The 18,331-nt window shown below is 24.6% G+C and overlaps 4 protein-coding genes across 4 annotated transcripts; all 4 read left to right on the top strand.

The window, feature by feature from the left end:
• Positions 1–1,147: 1,147 nt before the first annotated feature.
• On the top strand, positions 1,148–2,534 carry LOC112691886. The gene is made up of 4 exons (XM_025566320.1): positions 1,148–1,616; positions 1,692–1,838; positions 1,900–2,006; positions 2,381–2,534. The coding sequence occupies exons 1-4, from the start codon at positions 1,453–1,455 to the stop codon at positions 2,518–2,520; spliced, it is 558 nt and encodes a 185-aa protein (XP_025422105.1). The 5' UTR covers positions 1,148–1,452; the 3' UTR covers positions 2,521–2,534.
• Positions 2,535–2,879: 345 nt separating this feature from the next.
• LOC112691885 (zinc finger BED domain-containing protein 1-like) lies at positions 2,880–4,033 on the top strand. The gene is made up of 2 exons (XM_025566319.1): positions 2,880–3,544; positions 3,610–4,033. Exons 1-2 carry the CDS (start codon positions 2,889–2,891, stop codon positions 4,001–4,003), a joined length of 1,050 nt encoding a protein of 349 aa, XP_025422104.1. The 5' UTR covers positions 2,880–2,888; the 3' UTR covers positions 4,004–4,033.
• Positions 4,034–4,759: 726 nt separating this feature from the next.
• On the top strand, positions 4,760–6,582 carry LOC112691869 (zinc finger protein 131). The gene is made up of 3 exons (XM_025566296.1): positions 4,760–5,017; positions 5,086–5,297; positions 6,071–6,582. The coding sequence occupies exons 1-3, from the start codon at positions 4,844–4,846 to the stop codon at positions 6,555–6,557; spliced, it is 873 nt and encodes a 290-aa protein (XP_025422081.1). The 5' UTR covers positions 4,760–4,843; the 3' UTR covers positions 6,558–6,582.
• A 3,492-nt stretch (positions 6,583–10,074) lies between these two features.
• On the top strand, positions 10,075–11,400 carry LOC112691821 (zinc finger BED domain-containing protein 5-like). The gene is made up of 2 exons (XM_025566223.1): positions 10,075–10,266; positions 10,486–11,400. The coding sequence occupies exons 1-2, from the start codon at positions 10,075–10,077 to the stop codon at positions 11,398–11,400; spliced, it is 1,107 nt and encodes a 368-aa protein (XP_025422008.1).
• Positions 11,401–18,331: the final 6,931 nt, after the last annotated feature.

Below are 18,331 nucleotides of genomic sequence, written 5' to 3'. Positions count from 1 at the left end.
ATAATTTTAACAATTCATTTCTATGTAAAAATTTGGCTTTCGAATTAATGTGACTTTTGCGCTTCTGTGGATCATTTACCGTCAGACTGTCTCATCCGCTCATTGCCTAGTGTATTCGCCGTTTGTGTCAACTGTCATGGTTCTCATGTTCCATTTGATCGGTCGTGTCCCGAATGGATTCGTCAAAAGAACCTCAAGAAATTAATGGTTATAAATAAAATTACTTTTAAGGAAGCTGTTAAAATTAAGGATAGTAAAGTTTATACATCGGCCTTTTCTTTTGTTGACGTTACGTCTCGTCCCGTTTTAAACACTCCTAAACATGATATTAACACATCCAGTCCCACATCATATTCCAGTCTCTTTCCGTTCCAACACGGATATCCGGGATTTTCGTTTCGAATAAGCCACTCCATGGGTGATTTTATTATTTACCAAAATATACGTGCTTCTATTCGTTCCATATTTAAGTCTGCTAAAATATATTCCTGGCAGTAATTTTTCTCTTCTATTAATCCATCTGTCTCCAGCTCTTTATTATGGTCAGTGGCTAAGCGTTCTAAAAATTCGTATTGTTCTTCATCGAATAGAATATTGTTCTAATTTTTTCTAACACGCTCTCTCGCACGATTTAAGATATATAAATGTAAGTACATTAGAACCTCAATAATCCGGACTAATCAGGGCTCTAAGTTGTCCGAATTAATGAGAGTCCGGATTAAACGAAATAACCAAAAATCGTAAATTATAAATTTAAAAAAAATGTATTAGATATTTTATTATACAAGTTTTAATCTAATTAATATGTATGTCTTAAAATATTAAATCTAACAAATAGTACATTATTGTTTTATAATCATTACATAATAAATACATTACATATTAAGACTCAACTTCATTATTCACACTTGACACGCTTACAGGTTTAAAAAAACTGCTAATCTTTGGTTGTCTTCTTTTCACAGTGATTTCTTTAATGATTAACTCGCGGATATGAGGTCCGGATTAATGAGGTTCAATTGTATATCTTAAGCCGTGCTCTATCGGTTATGTTTGCATTAGTCTTATGACTGGTGAGTAGTGATGGGCAAAAAAAATCTATTTTTCCGAAATATCGATATTTTAATAAATTTATATCGATATTTTGGATCGATATTTCTTTTTCTATACATTTCGATATTTATCGATATTTCAGCCCTACTGATACCGGTTTTTTTAAATTCAATAATTTCAGGTCCGTGTAAATAAAAATAGATTACATATTTTGGTTTTCCTATTTCTAAACGGCAAATCAACAATGATAATTTGTGAATATTCTCTATGCTATTATACATGTATTTATAGTTTATACCCTGGCGACCGTAAAAATATAGTTTATTCGTTAAATCATTATCATTTCTCTGTATTCCGTCCATGTCTACCGTGATTTTCTTGTGTCTTTAATGTAAAAATATGTCGGAAAATAATTTATACAAAAACGTTAAAACTAATTTTGACGTAATTGATTTGATGACATCAAGATGCAAAATTTGTTTTAAAAATGTTAAAACAAGTGGAAACACAACAAATTTAAAAAAACATTTGGAAAGAAACCATTCGGGATTAAATATTTTTAGGTAAATATTACATAAATGAAGTAAATTAGTGTAATATACTAGAAAAGGTAAAATTATATTCAATTTATATTTTAGTTCAATTCCAATGACATCCATGTTAGTTCCTATTGACCGTGTTTTTATACCAGATTCTATAAAAAATATGGAAACTCATAAAGAACTCGAAGAACAATTAGAGGATGATCCTTCAATATTTTCTGGTTCTGAGACTACTTTGGAATTGTAAGTTCATTAAATTAAAATTAACTCATATTAGATTATTACCTAAATATTTATATTTTAGTGGATGTGCAGTATCATCAACACCAACAACATCAGTAACACCAAATAAGAAAAGACTAATCCAGATGCCAATAAACGAAACATTTTGTTCAATTGAATCTTTTTCAGGTACCTATTAAATATAAATAATATTAAAATATATACTCAAAAATATTAGTATAAAATAGTAATTATTAGGAAGGTACCTTTACAAAGTTAAATTCTATAAATAATTATCAAACTAAAAAATAACAAATTCTTAGTAAATTTGCAATTTTTTTGTATGAATATTACCAGTTGTTTAAGATGAGAAATTAGCTTAAGTAAAAAAAATATAAGTTTTTAATGTATTTTTTTTTTCTTGTTGTAATATATTTTTATATATATTTAGTAAAATTATTGATATTTTAAATATTATATTGCTATTTTAGTTCTTTATACAAAGTTAAAGAACCAAATTTAAGTAACATAAAATAATTATGTGTTTTATAAATTAATTTCAGAAGGAGGTACTAAGTATTCAAAACTTTCTAATGCACTAGTTTTCATGATTGCCAAAGATGGTCTACCTCTTAATATAACAGAAAAAGGTTTTCAAGCTTACTCAAAAGTTGCTACTCCATTATTCAAGTTACCTAGCTGAAGAAGTATAACCAGGATGTTAGATAATAAGTATGATATGATTACTGAGGTATACCGAAATCTTATAGATTCTGTTCAAAATATTACATTAACAACAGACGCCTGGACTGATATCTTAAATAGTAAAAGCTACTTAGGAGTTACTATGCATTTTATACAAAATTTGCAATTTCTGTAGTATTGGATGTACATCCGCTATCTGAGCGACACACAGCTGACTATTTAAGAGAAACCATAACCAAAGTTCAAAAATCTTGGAATATTTCCAATTCTAAAGTTGTATGTATTGTTACGGATGGTGGTGCAAACATAGTAAAAGCAAGTAATGATCTTTTTGGAGAATTACGACACTTACATTGTTTTGCACATATGCTTAATCTCATTCCTCAAAGGGCAATCTCAAATGTTCCAAAATTAGTTTTATTGATTAAAAAAGTAAAACAAATAGTAACATTTTTCAAGCATAGTATTACTGCTGCTGACATGTTGACTAAATGTCAACATGGAGGATGCATTTTAAAATTAAAGCAAGAAGTACCAACAAGATGGAATACAACATATTATATGATGGAACGTTTCAAAATATTGGCTCCAAAAATCTCTTCTGTTTTACTCGAAATACCTAATGGTCCTGAAATGCTTTCAACAGCCGAATTAAATGATATAAAAGATTTATTGCATCTATTGCAGCCGTTTGAAATAGTTACTAAAGAAGTGTCTGGACAAGAATACATAACTTCTAGTAAAGTTATTCCTCTAGTGCACACATTGGAAAATAAAGTTGGAAATTTAGAAGCTACTACAGAAATAGGTCAAAAACTTCAAATTGAACTTAAAAAAGAAATTGAAAAACGTTTCCAAAAAATCGAATTTATTCAATTGTTATCTATAGCCACATTAATAGACCCAAGATTCAAAACCATTCATTTCCAAAAACCTTTGGCTAAATCAAATGTGCTACAAATAGTTAACAAAGAAATAAGACAGATGATATCTGCTGAAAATGTTTACGTTTCCAACTCAAGGTATTTAAAAATAATAAAATTTAGCAATTTTTTCTTTAATTTAGTATATTATGTTTTAATTTCAGGTTAAATTCCGAAGAAAATGTGAATGATAATTTAGTGGACAATAATAGTGATATATGGAATTATCACAAGAAGGTTAAATATCTAGCATCATCACAGATACTTGAAAGTTCTAATTCAACCATGGAAGCAGAATTTAAACAATACTTATATTTACCATTGATAAATATAAATAATGATGTTTTAGCTGTTTGGGAATCATACAAAACAGTATTTCCTCATTTATATGTTGTAGCTCAAAAATACCTATCAACAGTTTCATCTTCCGTTCCTTCTGAACGGCTTTTTTCAAAAGCTGGAAACTTAATAACGGAAAAAAGAAACCGTATTTCTGAAAGTAGGATTTCTAAGCTGTGTTTTTTACAAACAATACCAGCAATGTATTGGGATCTTTAAAAATATATTTATTATTTTTATATGCTCAAGTTTGATGTTGTTATTTTTCTTTTCTCAAAAGAATATTATTATGTTATAAATATTAAGTGTTATTTATATACTTTTACACAGTCTTATTTTATATTTTAAATTTTGATTTGGTTTTAATAATAATATATTGTTACAAATTTGTTTTATTTATTATTTTTTTAATTAAAAATTATAATGAAATTCTGTATGAGGACGGAAAATTAAAATTGAAATTAATTTAAATAAAAATAATTATTTTTATTTTGATGCAATCAATTTTATATCATATAAAAGTATACACCCATTCTTTAATAGCAAAATTATTCAGTATACTTACTTTTTTTATTTAATTGGTAAAAATAATTTATATCGATATCAAATATCGATATTTTATTGCTCGATATTAAAGTGTATTGATTTTATATTAAAATGTATCGATATTCAATATCGATATTTAGAAAAATTTGCCCATCACTACTGGTGAGCATTCCAGTTATCATATAGAGTTCAACGATTCTACTATCTAATTATAACATTATCATATGTGATATATATTTTATCAATTTAATGTAATCTGTGATCATAGACTTATAATATATGTGATATTAGCACAGAATAGATTGAAATGGCTTCTCATTAAATTCCACTAGCAAGTTATCTTGATTGTTTTGAGTTATAAATTATTTGTCCGTCATATTAATTTTATTATTTGATTATTTTTAAGGTTTTGTGTTATTTTCAAGAAGATTTGTAATAGATACATTTGATTTATTATAATCAGAATTATTGAAGAAATCAAACACCAATTATAAATATTCAAATCTTAAATTTATGTTTGGTATGTCCAAAAATTGCTTAGTTATGGTGCTGACAGAGAATGATATAAAACAAAATAACAGTCGACTTATCAATGATACATTTTACTGCCCAGTTTTAGGTTGTAAGTACAACTTAAATTTTGGGCAATCTGTGAAATCATTTAAAACTCAAAAACTTCTTAAACAAGTAAGTCCTATATATGTATTTAAATATTAGCTCAGCTTACCTATTGTATATTGTATCATAATTTTTAGCATTGTATCAAAGTGCATTCGGATAAAAAATATAAGTGTGATAACTGTGAAAAAGGCTTTCCTTTAGAATCAACATTAAAATCACACCGAATAACATGTGGAGTTATATATTCTTGTTATTGCGGAATTAAATATAAATCTCCAGAAGCTTTCTTAACTCATACAAAAAGAAAACAACACAATATTGGACTTGGATACTCAACTATTATGAGGTTAGAAATATATTTTAAAACATAATGCAAATTACTCATTGTTGAAAAAAAATCATATTTTAAACAAAATAATCATTATTTAGTTTAGCTTTGAAATAGATTATGTAATTTTTGATAAAATAATTTTTATTATAAAAATATAATGTTTATAATTTCATTGATTTTTATTAAGGTGACTGGTTAGGTTATTTAATAGTCTCTCTTATCTTTATTGTATTATTTATCTCTTTATTATTATCTTGTTGCATTAATCCTTTATGTTATGTATATCATTTATCATTATTTTAAATATTTTGTATCATATCTTTAGGTATATATTGTAACTGTTAGCTGAATTGTTAATAAAAGCTTTAAAAAAAAAATAATTGATTAATAATTTAAAAATAAATATATAATTATTCCTATGTACATTAATTCGTTGTCTTCTTATTTTTATAATCGAAATTTTATTTTCATTAAAATCTCTATTTTATTTAGGAATTACTTTGTTTAATTATTTTTATTTTAAAATTTAATATTTATATTGTCAAATAAATAAATTAAAAATATTAAAAAGGAAAATGTTATTTTTCTTACAACACATTTGACTTTACAACGTCATTTCATTGACGAACAATTTAATGTTTTATTTTTTTTCAATGGAAAAGTAATTTTGTATTTTTCAAATGTAATGAGTAATTTTATTCCATTAATAAAAAGTAAAATTATATACACTAGTTTATAATGGTATTTTATAAATTATTCGTTTTAATTTTAATTTGTGTTTTATATAGGTTTTTGAAGACTAGAAAATTATTACCTAATTCAGAAAATGTGCAAGAGTTTGCAGAACTACAAGATATTGAATCTAGTAAGAAATCTGCCCAAACACAAACAATTACTGATGTTCAAATTTTATCAGACTCATCTACCCAAACTACATTTGAAAATAAAGACTGTTTATTACGACACAATGATCCTAAACTCTCTTCTGCTACATCTAGTCCAATAAGAAGATTGTGTGCACAAACTCAAACTGAGCCTTTGGGTGACTGTATTAAAATTGAACCAGATCCAATGTTTTTAGATTCTGAAACACAAACCAATTTTGACTTTTTAGACATTTATACTCAGACTGCTGAATCTGAATGTTTATTTGGTGATTTAGAATTTACCAATATTCAAACCCAAACTTACAGTAGTTCTTTGTTTAATCATCATTCCATTGACATAAAAAATGATGATTTAGTAGATATTAAAGATAATATGATTATGATTTGATTAAAATAATAAATACAATTTTATATTTAACTTACAATTTATAATAATCTTAGTTTGTGATGGTTATTTTTTTAATTTAAAGCTAAATTAAAAAAGTTAACATTTATAATATGGTCATTATTTATCTTTATTTTAATATATTACTATATACTTACTCATCATTAATTAAAACAATCCCTAAATATTAACCATTAATTGTGCTTTTTATTCCTATGAGCTGCTTATTATAAATTAAAATAACAAATAGGGACTGAATTTATACGCTCAAAATTTTTTAAAATCTAATTATGCATTATTATTATCACTATTAGGTATACACTTTATTATTTTTTTAGAAAAAAATTTAAAAAAGTTATAAGTATGCAAATTATGTATAACAAAATTTATATCATTTTAAAAATAATGATTTAAATCATACACATCTCTTATTAATTTTTAAATATCTTATTTTAATAAATGTATGTATATAAACAGTTCCTTAGTAATAAAATTTGGATATTAGCCATAAAAAATTGCTTTACAAGTCATAGATTACCAACATTGTGTAGATTAATAAATATTAAATCAATATTTGGGTGGTTATAAGTTAATAAAGACTTAATAAAATTGAATAAGTTATACTTAAATATGTTAATATTTTGGTAATTACATTAGTAAGATTTTCTTTAATAATGTTATTCTAATATTTTTATAATTGTTTTATGTCAATCAAGTAATTCTTTATGGCATTTACAGTTAATGCTTCTTTGGTCTTTTTAATTAAGAGTAGCTAGATAAGTTTCAATATCAGTTTGGCTCATGATTGATCCTTAGATATAGTAATTTTTAACTAATTTTTAAACCTCAAACTTAGTTTTGACTTGCAAAAAAAAACAATAATAATTTACTATTAATTGTAACAGATAATACAATACAATTTAAATAAAATATTTTATTTAAAAAAGTAGATTAAATCAATAATTTTCTTATATTTCCATCATTAAAATTGTATATACCTAAATACATTTATTATTTTTTATTATTCTCGTTTTCTTCTTTGATTATGCTCCCAATATTGAAAAATAGTTTAGGATCTGGCGATTAAGGGGTTACCAGATTGGCCACACTAACACTGATCGGTTTCATTTTTATGGATACCAACTCTTTCTTAATTTGACCTAGTTTAACTGATGTTAATTTTAAGAATTGAAAAACTAATAGATATAAGTATCCTATGGATAAATAAATAAATAATGTAAAATTTAAATTTTGTTAATTGGATCATGCAAATGATTTATAATAATTCAATTTTATATCAAAATAAATAATATTTCTATGTATATTGTACTATTATATCAGTATTATTGAAACTACTATTTTTGTTTATTGAATATGTATTTGTTTTTTCATAATTTGAAAATATAATGTATAGAACATGTAAAAATGATTTATTATTTATGTCAAAGTTAGTTATTATTTGATTTTTTAAATATTAATGGAAAATTGTAAATTTATTGCTTAAAAAAATTGAAAAAGAACACTTTTACCATAAAGTTAAAATTTCATTTAATTTTATAGATTATGAAGTATAAATAACTATAGACCTATAATAATATATATTAATATTGCATACCTAGTTATTTTATACTTAAAATTAGTAAAAATATTATGTGGATTAAAGTCAGACACATAAATAGTTGCTTATTTTTTTAGGAAAGGATTCCCTTTCAAGATTATTGGGGATTAAATAGTGTACAATAAAATAGTATATACAGTATATATAGAATCATACGGACGAATCTTGTGTATATTGTGATACTAACTATTTAGTTTTATTGTTCTACTTGTATACTTACGTAGAGTTGATCATTATCTAGATAAATTATATAAATTAATTATCTTTTATTTTATCTAGATAATAACCAAAATTAGTTATCTGATAAATTATCTTGAGTAATCTAATGTAATTTATCTAGATAAAAAAATACGAGCATAATTATTCAAATAATTCAAAAAATTTAAAACTAATGAAAACTTTATTATTAATTTTTAACTTTACTATTAATTAATTATTATTATTTTAAAAATTGTGTTACTGCAATTTATATTTAGTTATATTATTTAAATCATGCCTATAAGTATTATTTTTAAGAATTGTTTACATATTTAATAAAGACTATTCAATTTATACTCTCTAGTGACTCTTACAATATATGATTCTTAAGAAAGATAATTAAATAATACAGAATGATTGAATTAAATTTTTAATATATTAATCATATATATATATTACTCCAATAAGTATTTTTGTAAATTGTAATTAATTGTTTTATAAAATTTTTATATACCTACAAAGAATGTATTTTTTTAAAACTAAGTACTAATACTTATTTCTCATACATAATTCTACATAATATAAATATTTTTTGTTCATAATTTATATTGGAAGTACTTATTATATCAAAGTTAAGTTAATTTTAATTTGATTTTTAAGTATAAATTTATAAAAAAGTAAAAGTGTAAATGAATTAATAAAATAAAAAAATGTTATCTTTTTCTTATCCAAAAAAATAGTGTTTTATCTTTTATCTTTATCTAGATAAATTGTATCTAATTATTGTTATTATTATTATTAATTATTGTATCTTTATCTAGATACATTTTTAGTGATCTTTGCGCAACATTGTTACCTAGGTACCTTAATATTGTTAAAAATTAGTTATCGACTTCTAAATATATGACAGAATAAATGACCATTAAAAATCATTAAGTCAAGATTAAAAAAAAAAAAATTTAATTAAAATTAAATTAAATTTCAGTTTAAAAGTCGAGGACAATAAGCAGCGATGGCAGTCGAAATAATAAATAGCACACTTAGTTAGTGCAATTAATATAATTTGCAACTTTGAATTGAAATAATTTCAGTTCTAACCTAAGTTGCTTAAATTTAATAAGCTACTTTGTTCATTTTAAATTTGTGGAGTTACAATATTTGACTAAGGTCTCGTCGTGACATTCTAAGAACTCTAGGATGGAATGTATGAAAATACTCAATTTTTTAATAAAAATTATAATTCTTTAGTTTATATCAGTGGTTCTTAACCGGTGTTCCGTGGACTTCGTATAAGTGTTCCGACAAAATTTTAAAATCAGTGAAAAAAAAATTTCTTCAAAAATAGAATCATTTTAGGTTTTGTTGGTTTATTTTTGTACACAAAAACGTTATCGTTAACTTTCGAATAATATAATGTGTCAGTATACTACTATACTATATAATATATTAATATACATTATTATTATTATATTATACGATAATCTCCACCATACTGCGATAACATACGTATAGATATTGACAATTTTATTTTCTGCACTAATAAAAGTTATAAAATACATTAGTATTAGTACGTTGCCCACGGTTATCAACGTTAGACGCGTGTACAACTTCATAAATAAGGATTCTGTTATTTTTTTGAGTAAGTACAATTTGAAATTTATTTAGTTAATTAATTTAATTTGTAACGACCATTTTAATAACAAAATGGACAAATTTCTTAAACGGAAACATGATTCTGGTACTGATAGTGCAAGTACAAATACAAGCAATGTCAATGATGATACTTTCAATGATGAGAATAAAATAAAAAAGGTCAATAGACAATATTGCAACGATTATTTAAATTTTGGGTTCACTTATGTTGACGAAAATGATTGTCAAATTCCCCTTTGTGTGGTTTGTGGGGAAAAGTTGTCTAATAGCGCAATGGCGGGAGCGAAATTAAAACGGCATTTTTCATCTAAGCACGCCAATCTCCAGTCTAAAGAAAAAAATTATTTTGAAAGGTTGTTGAATAATCAAATGAATCAAAGAAAACATTTTAAAAAAATTGTAACAATATCTGATAAAGCACAAATCGCATCTTATAAAGTTGCCGAAATAATTGCAAAACAGTTAAAACCACACACCATAGCAGAGAGTTTGATTTTACCGGCATGTTCAGAAATAGTTCAAATTATGTTTGGCGATGATGCAAAAAAAGAAATTATGAAAATTCCGCATTCAGACGATACAATAAAAAACAGAATTATACACATGTCAGATGATATTGAGAAAACTGTCACTAACAAACTTACTACTAATAAACTATATTTCGCTTTGCAAATTGACGAGTCTACTGATATCAGTGGTATAGCTCACGTACTAGGATTTGTTCGTTTCATTGATGAAAATAAAATAGTGAATCAATTTTTATGCTGTAAACAACTTACTGAACGTACAACAGGACAGAATGTTTTTGATTCAATTTCGTCATATTTAGATAAATTTAACATAACATGGGACCAATGTGTAGGAATCTGCACCGATGGAGCTCCTTCAATGGTTGGTTCTATTAAAGGATTTACAACATTAGCGAAGAAAAAAAATCCTAATATCATATCTACACATTGTTTTTTACACCGAGAATCACTTATTTCGAAAACATTACCTATTACATTAAAGTCTGTATTGGATAAAATTATAAGCATGGTTAACTACATAAAATCGCGTCCATTACAATCACGCCTATTTAAAAAACTGTGTGAATCAATGGAAGCTCAGCACGTATGTTTACTTTTACATTGTGAAGTAAGATGGTTATCGCGAGATAAAGTTCTAAATCGAATTCTGGAACTTAAGAATGAATTGTTAATGTTTTTTCAAAACGAAGGTAACACTGTTTTTATATCTTTTCTTACAGACGATATTTGGTGTGTTAAAATGGCATATTTAGCTGATATTTTTAATTATTTAAATAGCGTAAATGCTGGCATGCAAGGTAAAAACGAAAATATTCTTACATCCACGGATAAACTATTAACATTTTAAAAAAAATATCTTTTTGGAGAACACGTATAATTCAAAAAAATACTGTAGACATGTTTCCTTCAATTAAAAATAATAATGAAATAATTCCTATTATAACAGAACATTTAGCATTATTAGAAGAAAAAATCACGAAATACTTTCCTGAATTAAATATTGAAAAGTATGATTGGATACGAAATCCATTTTCTACCATCAACACGTCAAGTTATGAATTTACGTTAGAAGAAGAGGAAGAATTCATAACGCTAACAACAGATCGAACTCTAAAAATAAAATTTTCCGAAATAACAGTAGAAGAATTTTGGATTTCAGTTCAAACCAAATTTAAAAAAATTTCTGAAAAAGCAATTTCAATATTATTACAATTTTCAACCTCATACTTATGTGAGCTTGGATTTTCAACACTGACGAATATCAAAACAAAGAAACGAGAAAGGCTGACAAATATTGAAGAGGAAATGAGAGTAGCAATATCGTACATACGGCCAGATATTGAAAATATCTGTAAAAATCATCAGGCACAAATATCTCATACAAAGTATTCAATTTCAAATTTTTAAATTTTTTTTAACTCTTTTTATTATTTTATTATTTTTTAGTGACTAACACTAACATGTATGGCATGCAAACAATTTTATGCTATACATTCATTGTTTAATATATTAAAAAATTAAAAATGTATGTACTACTATTTTATTTTACGGTTGTGTTCCGCGAAAATCTTGTAAAATGTTAAGTGTTCCGTCATTCGAAAAAGGTTAAGAACCACTGGTTTATATCATATATTTGTTTATTTATTAAGGTTTTATAAAAAAAAAATATACTTATGATAATTGTGTACTTGGATGTCTATATTTTTCAGAAGATTTTGATTTTTTCATCAGTTCTTTGTTCTCTTTAAAATATTTGTAGAACTCTGTGCAAGTTATGTTATATTATTTATGTAAATTATATTGACACTGTGAAATCGACTCAATAGTTTCTGAGAGCAGACGATTTCGTTCATTAGTCTACTGGGCTAACATTAACGAAAAATCTCTTACGCATACACAAATGTAAATGATATGAACTTTTAGACTCAGTCCTTTGTAATCAACTCTTAGTGAGCATTATGCTCAGTACTGGGTTAAGGAAGGGGGGGCATGATGCATCAAAATAAGAGCTGATTACTAAGAACCCGGTCTAAAAGTTAATATCATTGGCTCGAAAATAGTCAGGCGCCACATCAAATATTACGAAATCCCGGGATGAAAGACTACGTATGCTTCATTCTGTTATGGGATTTCCAATTACGTGCCAAGCTAACGCCATCATCAGTTTTATTTAAAAAGTAAAAGCGAAAAGAAATGTAGTTGTACGTATCGATATGTGGGTATTACAACCAAAAGCAATGGTGCAGCCAGAAATATCCCAAGGGGGGGGGGGGTAATACAAATCATCAAATGTATAGGGTTGCCATCCGTCCTAATATATCGGGACTGTCACCGTTATTATTCAATATATCATCGGTTTCCAACCCATGGGCCGCGAACAGGGTGGTACTGGTCCGTGAACCATATTATTCTTTACGTATATTTTTAAAATATAAAAAATATAATAATATCAGCAAACAAAGAAGATTCGTTGATTGAACTTTCATGTGATCATACTCTAAAATCGTTTTTTAAAACTACATAATAATTACCATTCTAGTTAAATATTCGGCAAAACTTTCTAAAATTGCACTTAGAAACTTGATGGGCTATATTTCGAAAACCTGTTTGTCTGTGTGAACTAACTTTTCCTACTTTAATTTTTTTGAAAATAAATATAGGAATAAATTGAATTTTGAAAGTGATTAAAGTCTATTAAGACATTGATTATCTCGTGGGAAACAATCACAAATCACATTTAATTGTTAAACTCTTGAATAATCTGGTTCATTGAAGTTTTTGTTGTTGATAATCAATTGTTTTTTAATAAATAAATTGTTATAACTAATGTATATATTATACATATATACGAGTACCTAACTAATGGTGGGTCTCAAATATTTTCTACGAAATAGGTAGTTCACTCTACTGAAGAGGTTGGGAACCGCTGCAATATATTAAAACATTTTAATGACCTATGCCTTATAAATAGTTTCCTTTAAAATATTGTAAATATATTCACGTTCATGAAGTTAGTCCCAACAAGTTAACAAATAAACTCGAAACCTATGCCAATATTTTGCATATTGATTTTTACGATTTGCAAATTAAAACTCTAATTTTAGGAAATTCCTTTGCGAATTTTCTCAAGCCTTATTGGCGACAGGACATTTTGACCGGGATTCATATTTAGATCCGTTTTGGGCACATTTTCACACGATGCATTTCTATGAAGATAATTTAATCCTTTTGGAGACATATTGATCCATTTTGTAAAATAATTATTCATTTTCTGAGTAGATCAAAATGTCCCCAGAATAATCAAATAGTTCCCCGAAAATATTTTGATCCATGGAGATTTACTGATTCATTATGTAAACAATTTAATTTTTTTAGATTATTTTGGTATTTTTTTGCCAGGCAGCATTCTAGTATATAATATATAGGTTAGTTATAATATGGTTATAATAACCATGTTATGGTTATTGAAAAAAAATCATATTTTATAATCATCTACGAATATATTGTGCTCATATCGTTGATTTAATAAAGTTTTAAAAATATAATTTAAATGGTTGAGTAGTTGAAAGTAATTAGTTTAAGTAATGAAATAAATGTATAAATGATTATTTCTTGTCAAGAGCCAATAAAAATCGTACATTGTGTCATTGTCGATACCTAGTAACATAAGAGATTTGTGTCTAGACTCATCAGCTCATTGCAAAATATTCACCAAAATTAGAGATTTAATTAATAAATTATAAAAACTAATTTGAAATTATTAACAATTAATTTAAAAAATACTGACATAGGTTTAAAGTTTATCTGTAAAATTGGTAGGACTGACTTCATGAACGTAACTTATACATACGATCAGATATACCGCATAGGTATGATTCTCAACTCATACTAGATAGAATTTATAATATAATATTAATACATATCAAATTACGGTGTTTATGAATTTAAAAAACAATAGCTCGTGAATGTAATTTACATTTGAGGGTTTAATTTTTAATTATTTACATTAAAAACAAACAAATAAATTATCATGTTGAATTATTATCCTTGCATATAATTAATTTATTTTGACATTTTTGGATTGTTAACCAAATTCTTACTAATTAAATATGTAGGCGAGTTATTCAATATTTCACATTAAATGTATCCATTAATTAACTGTATTCAACATAATTATGATCTAAATTTTATGTCATTTTTTTTATTTATAAGGAAATGTATAAAAAAAAAATTACGTAAGTTATGAAATGAAACTACACGTACATCTTTTGAATATACATAATAACATATCGTATGGTTTCGACATGTTTGAAGAAAATCGATGAAGTATAGTGACAACTGACAGTACAGAATTAATGACTAATATCCACCTGAGGTGACATTTTTTTCTCTTTTCCTAAAAATCTCATATTAAAATTTCAAAATATATATTTTATAATCTCGGTATAACGTTAAAATATCGATCGGCAAAGTGTTTTGTGTTATTTTATAGAAGTTATAAGAAAACCCGCTCTTAAAATTGTTTTAAATACGAAATTTCTAATATTTCATGTAGGTATTGATGATAATTCAAAATATTGATAATATTGATTTATAATTCTAAAATTAATAATATTAATATAAATAAATAAGTAAATAATATTATTTCAATATTAAAATTAGTTAATAATATATAATTTTTGCCAATTAAATTATGTTATGATTTTATAAACCTATATTATAATTCTCATTGATGCCTACACTTACACACATTATATTCTACTACCTTACATTCAATTATTAATTACACTATTTATCTAATAATTACATTTTTTTAAAAAAAATTTTTTAATTGGTGCTAATCTTTTATTAAAAATATTATCATTATTGATTCATAACTAGGTATGTATATAATATACTGAATAATTTATCTTATACATTAAAATAATTTATGAAAACTAAAGTCAGTCTGGCCGTTCTTTCTGGCCGATTTCCTTCATTTTTTTTTTTTTAATGAAAGGTATTTAAACACAAATATGTCATCAATCATTGAAATTTACTCAACTCCCACCAACGCGATTCTTACCTGTACATTTCTTATGGGAGACACTTATTCAAGCAACATTCGTATTCTCATAGCTCCTATTCTAATGAATGGATCTTGATTGTTTCACTCAAAGAACACTTATTGGATCAAGTTCTTTCTTTTGAGTTATGAACTGCTTAAATTCGTTAAGTTTGAGGAAAGTTATGCGTGAACAATCAACTTTACATTAAATATTTTCAAGATTTTCCTTCACTTCAACCTCAACAACTACCTACAGTTCTAATTAACGTAGGCTGTTAACACAAGTCTAAGAACACTCAGTGGATAATGCTCTTACTTTTGAGCTATTAACTGCTTAAATTCGCTGAGTTAGAGGAAAGTTATGTGTTCTCATTGGCTTCACTTATCCAGTGATATAACAATAAACAACTTACAAACAATACTAATATTATTGCTTATATTAGCTAATATTGTCTGGAAGGAAGCACTGTAAAATTATTTTATGTAATAATTACACCCTCTCATACATAGTCTATCCTATTGCTGCAGAACATATATTTTAATAAACACTGTCATTTCGATATGTCTTTCAGTTTTCGATATTATACTCATTTATTGATTTTTTATTATATGTTTATGTATTGATTCAATTGCACCTATACTTTCTATTATATAAATAAATTATTTATTACAAATTTTTGTAATGTGTATATTAGTTTCTTATTAATTTTGACTGTATTAAATATATGTAATTTTAAATGTTTTTAATAGTAAACCTTTCGTTACTCATCAAAACATATATTTATAAATAATCGTTTGAAATATAAAAATTAATAACTAGTACCCTCTATTTTAATTAATAAAATATATATATTGAATTATTAATCATAGAAAAAAATATAAAATACCTAACGTCTTAAAAAAAAGAGTTATAAATATTTCTCAATTTACTTACTTATTATCTGGATTCAATTGAAAAAAATCACCAAAATCCTTGTATTATGCATGTTAAGTTTTATTTTTAACAATAAGAAATATTTTTAATTCTTATGCTTACATTTTTAGTATACTTACGTATAATTGGTTTATAGAACTGATTTGAAGGAAAATTTCAAATCAAACCAATTTCTTATAGAATGAATCACCAAAATGATTTTATGAATAAAATTGTGGTATTTGTGTAGTTTTTCATCAAATACTTTAAATAGGAATTAAAAAAAAAGACAATTTTTTTGTGCTCAACAAAAATATAATATTTATTTGACTAGGTATAATATTGCGAACAATATATTTTTTATGAATTACATTTTATTTTGTTATAATATCATTACTGTAATATAACATTACAGTGAAATAGGCAATAGGACAAAAATTATCGACATAACGTATAGTTTTATAGATATAATAATTAAGTACATATAGTAAGACATAAGAGTTTAAAATTAGCGATGAATAGTTGTATATAACACAGATTATAAAATAAATAAATAGTTTAAATTCATATCTAATAAAATACTTTTAGTTTACCTACTCAAAAAAAGTTATCAAAATATATTACTTATTACATAAATGTTTTATGTAATGTGTATTAATAAAATTGATAATAATAATATTGTTAATATTTAAGTATTTTTAATGATATTAAAGTACTCGTATGTGTATCAAATCAAATAGATAGTACATTTTGTTTTCCCTCTTAATACTTGAAACAAAATATTTAACGCGTATCAGATATTCATAAATATGATCAAATAAATAAATATTAAATCATTCTTTAATGTTTGATTGATACTAAAAATATATTTAATATTATAAGATTTATTTGTTACTTTTTTAGATTTAAATTAATCAAAACATTAAATTAAATTTTTATTAGCATATATAATAATTTATGTATGTTTTATAGTAATAATTGATAATTAAATTTGTTTAATAAGGCTTATTTATTTATTATAATATATTACATATCCTTAACAATTTTTTTTTATTAACTTTTGGTAACAATTATCATTCTACCTTTTATATAATTACAAATACAACTACAAAATATTATTAGTTTAAAACAATTACAATAAATTTAGTTGTTAAAAAAAATAATTTTTAACTTTATTTAATGTCCAAAATGTAACTATAGAATTTTATAAAAAAATAAGTGAGTACCTATAATTTCAATAATATATAAATATATTATAAATTCAAATAATAGAGTCTTTTAACAACATATTATTTTGTTGATAATTTAATTTTGCTTACCAATATATGTCAATATTTTAATGAAATATTTAATTATTAAACTACTTAAGTAATACAACTATCAATATTTTCTTTCATTGCAATTTCATAAACATTTACTAAATATTATGGTTTAAGCAATTTACATGATATATTTTATTAATGATTACGTGTAAAAATATCCATCATATTGAAAAGATATATTGGAAATATTATTATTATAATAATAATTTATATCATTTGCACGAGTTCTCTCGGTGGATATCAGTATTTTATTCTTTGTTAATAATAAATAAGTGAAAATATTAATTCTTTTTTGGGTAATTATACATTTTTGTTGAACTGTATATTATATTGCACTCGTGTTGTATCATTTTAAGGATACGAGTGAGAGTGAGAATTGAATGTGTGTGCATATGGATATGAGAGAGTGAGAAAAAGAGAAAGCTTCGAAAAAGCTTTTTAACGAATATGTCGAGGAGAATTTTATTTGAGCCGATTGAAATCCATTATCTTTTTT

This window comes from Sipha flava, unplaced genomic scaffold, assembly GCF_003268045.1.
Source record: "Sipha flava isolate LNK unplaced genomic scaffold, YSA_version1 67_pilon_pilon, whole genome shotgun sequence".
In the NCBI taxonomy this organism is placed as follows: Eukaryota; Metazoa; Arthropoda; class Insecta; order Hemiptera; family Aphididae; genus Sipha; species Sipha flava.
This window is presented reverse-complemented; position numbering and strand designations above follow the sequence as displayed.

Excerpts from the sequence above, each read along its gene's own strand:
- LOC112691885 (XM_025566319.1), top strand. The coding sequence starts at position 2,889 with ATGCTTAATCTCATTCCTCAAAGGGCAATCTCAAATGTTCCAAAATTA. Across the intron at positions 3,545-3,609 it reads GTTTACGTTTCCAACTCAAG|GTTAAATTCCGAAGAAAATG; the intron begins GTATTTAAAAAT and ends TTTTAATTTCAG.
- LOC112691886 (XM_025566320.1), top strand. The coding sequence starts at position 1,453 with ATGTCGGAAAATAATTTATACAAAAACGTTAAAACTAATTTTGACGTA. Across the intron at positions 1,617-1,691 it reads TCGGGATTAAATATTTTTAG|TTCAATTCCAATGACATCCA; the intron begins GTAAATATTACA and ends TTTATATTTTAG. Across the intron at positions 2,007-2,380 it reads TTCAATTGAATCTTTTTCAG|AAGGAGGTACTAAGTATTCA; the intron begins GTACCTATTAAA and ends AATTAATTTCAG.
- LOC112691821 (XM_025566223.1), top strand. The coding sequence starts at position 10,075 with ATGGACAAATTTCTTAAACGGAAACATGATTCTGGTACTGATAGTGCA. Across the intron at positions 10,267-10,485 it reads GTCAAATTCCCCTTTGTGTG|TTAAAACCACACACCATAGC; the intron begins GTTTGTGGGGAA and ends ATTGCAAAACAG.
- LOC112691869 (XM_025566296.1), top strand. The coding sequence starts at position 4,844 with ATGTTTGGTATGTCCAAAAATTGCTTAGTTATGGTGCTGACAGAGAAT. Across the intron at positions 5,018-5,085 it reads CTCAAAAACTTCTTAAACAA|CATTGTATCAAAGTGCATTC; the intron begins GTAAGTCCTATA and ends CATAATTTTTAG. Across the intron at positions 5,298-6,070 it reads GGATACTCAACTATTATGAG|GTTTTTGAAGACTAGAAAAT; the intron begins GTTAGAAATATA and ends TGTTTTATATAG.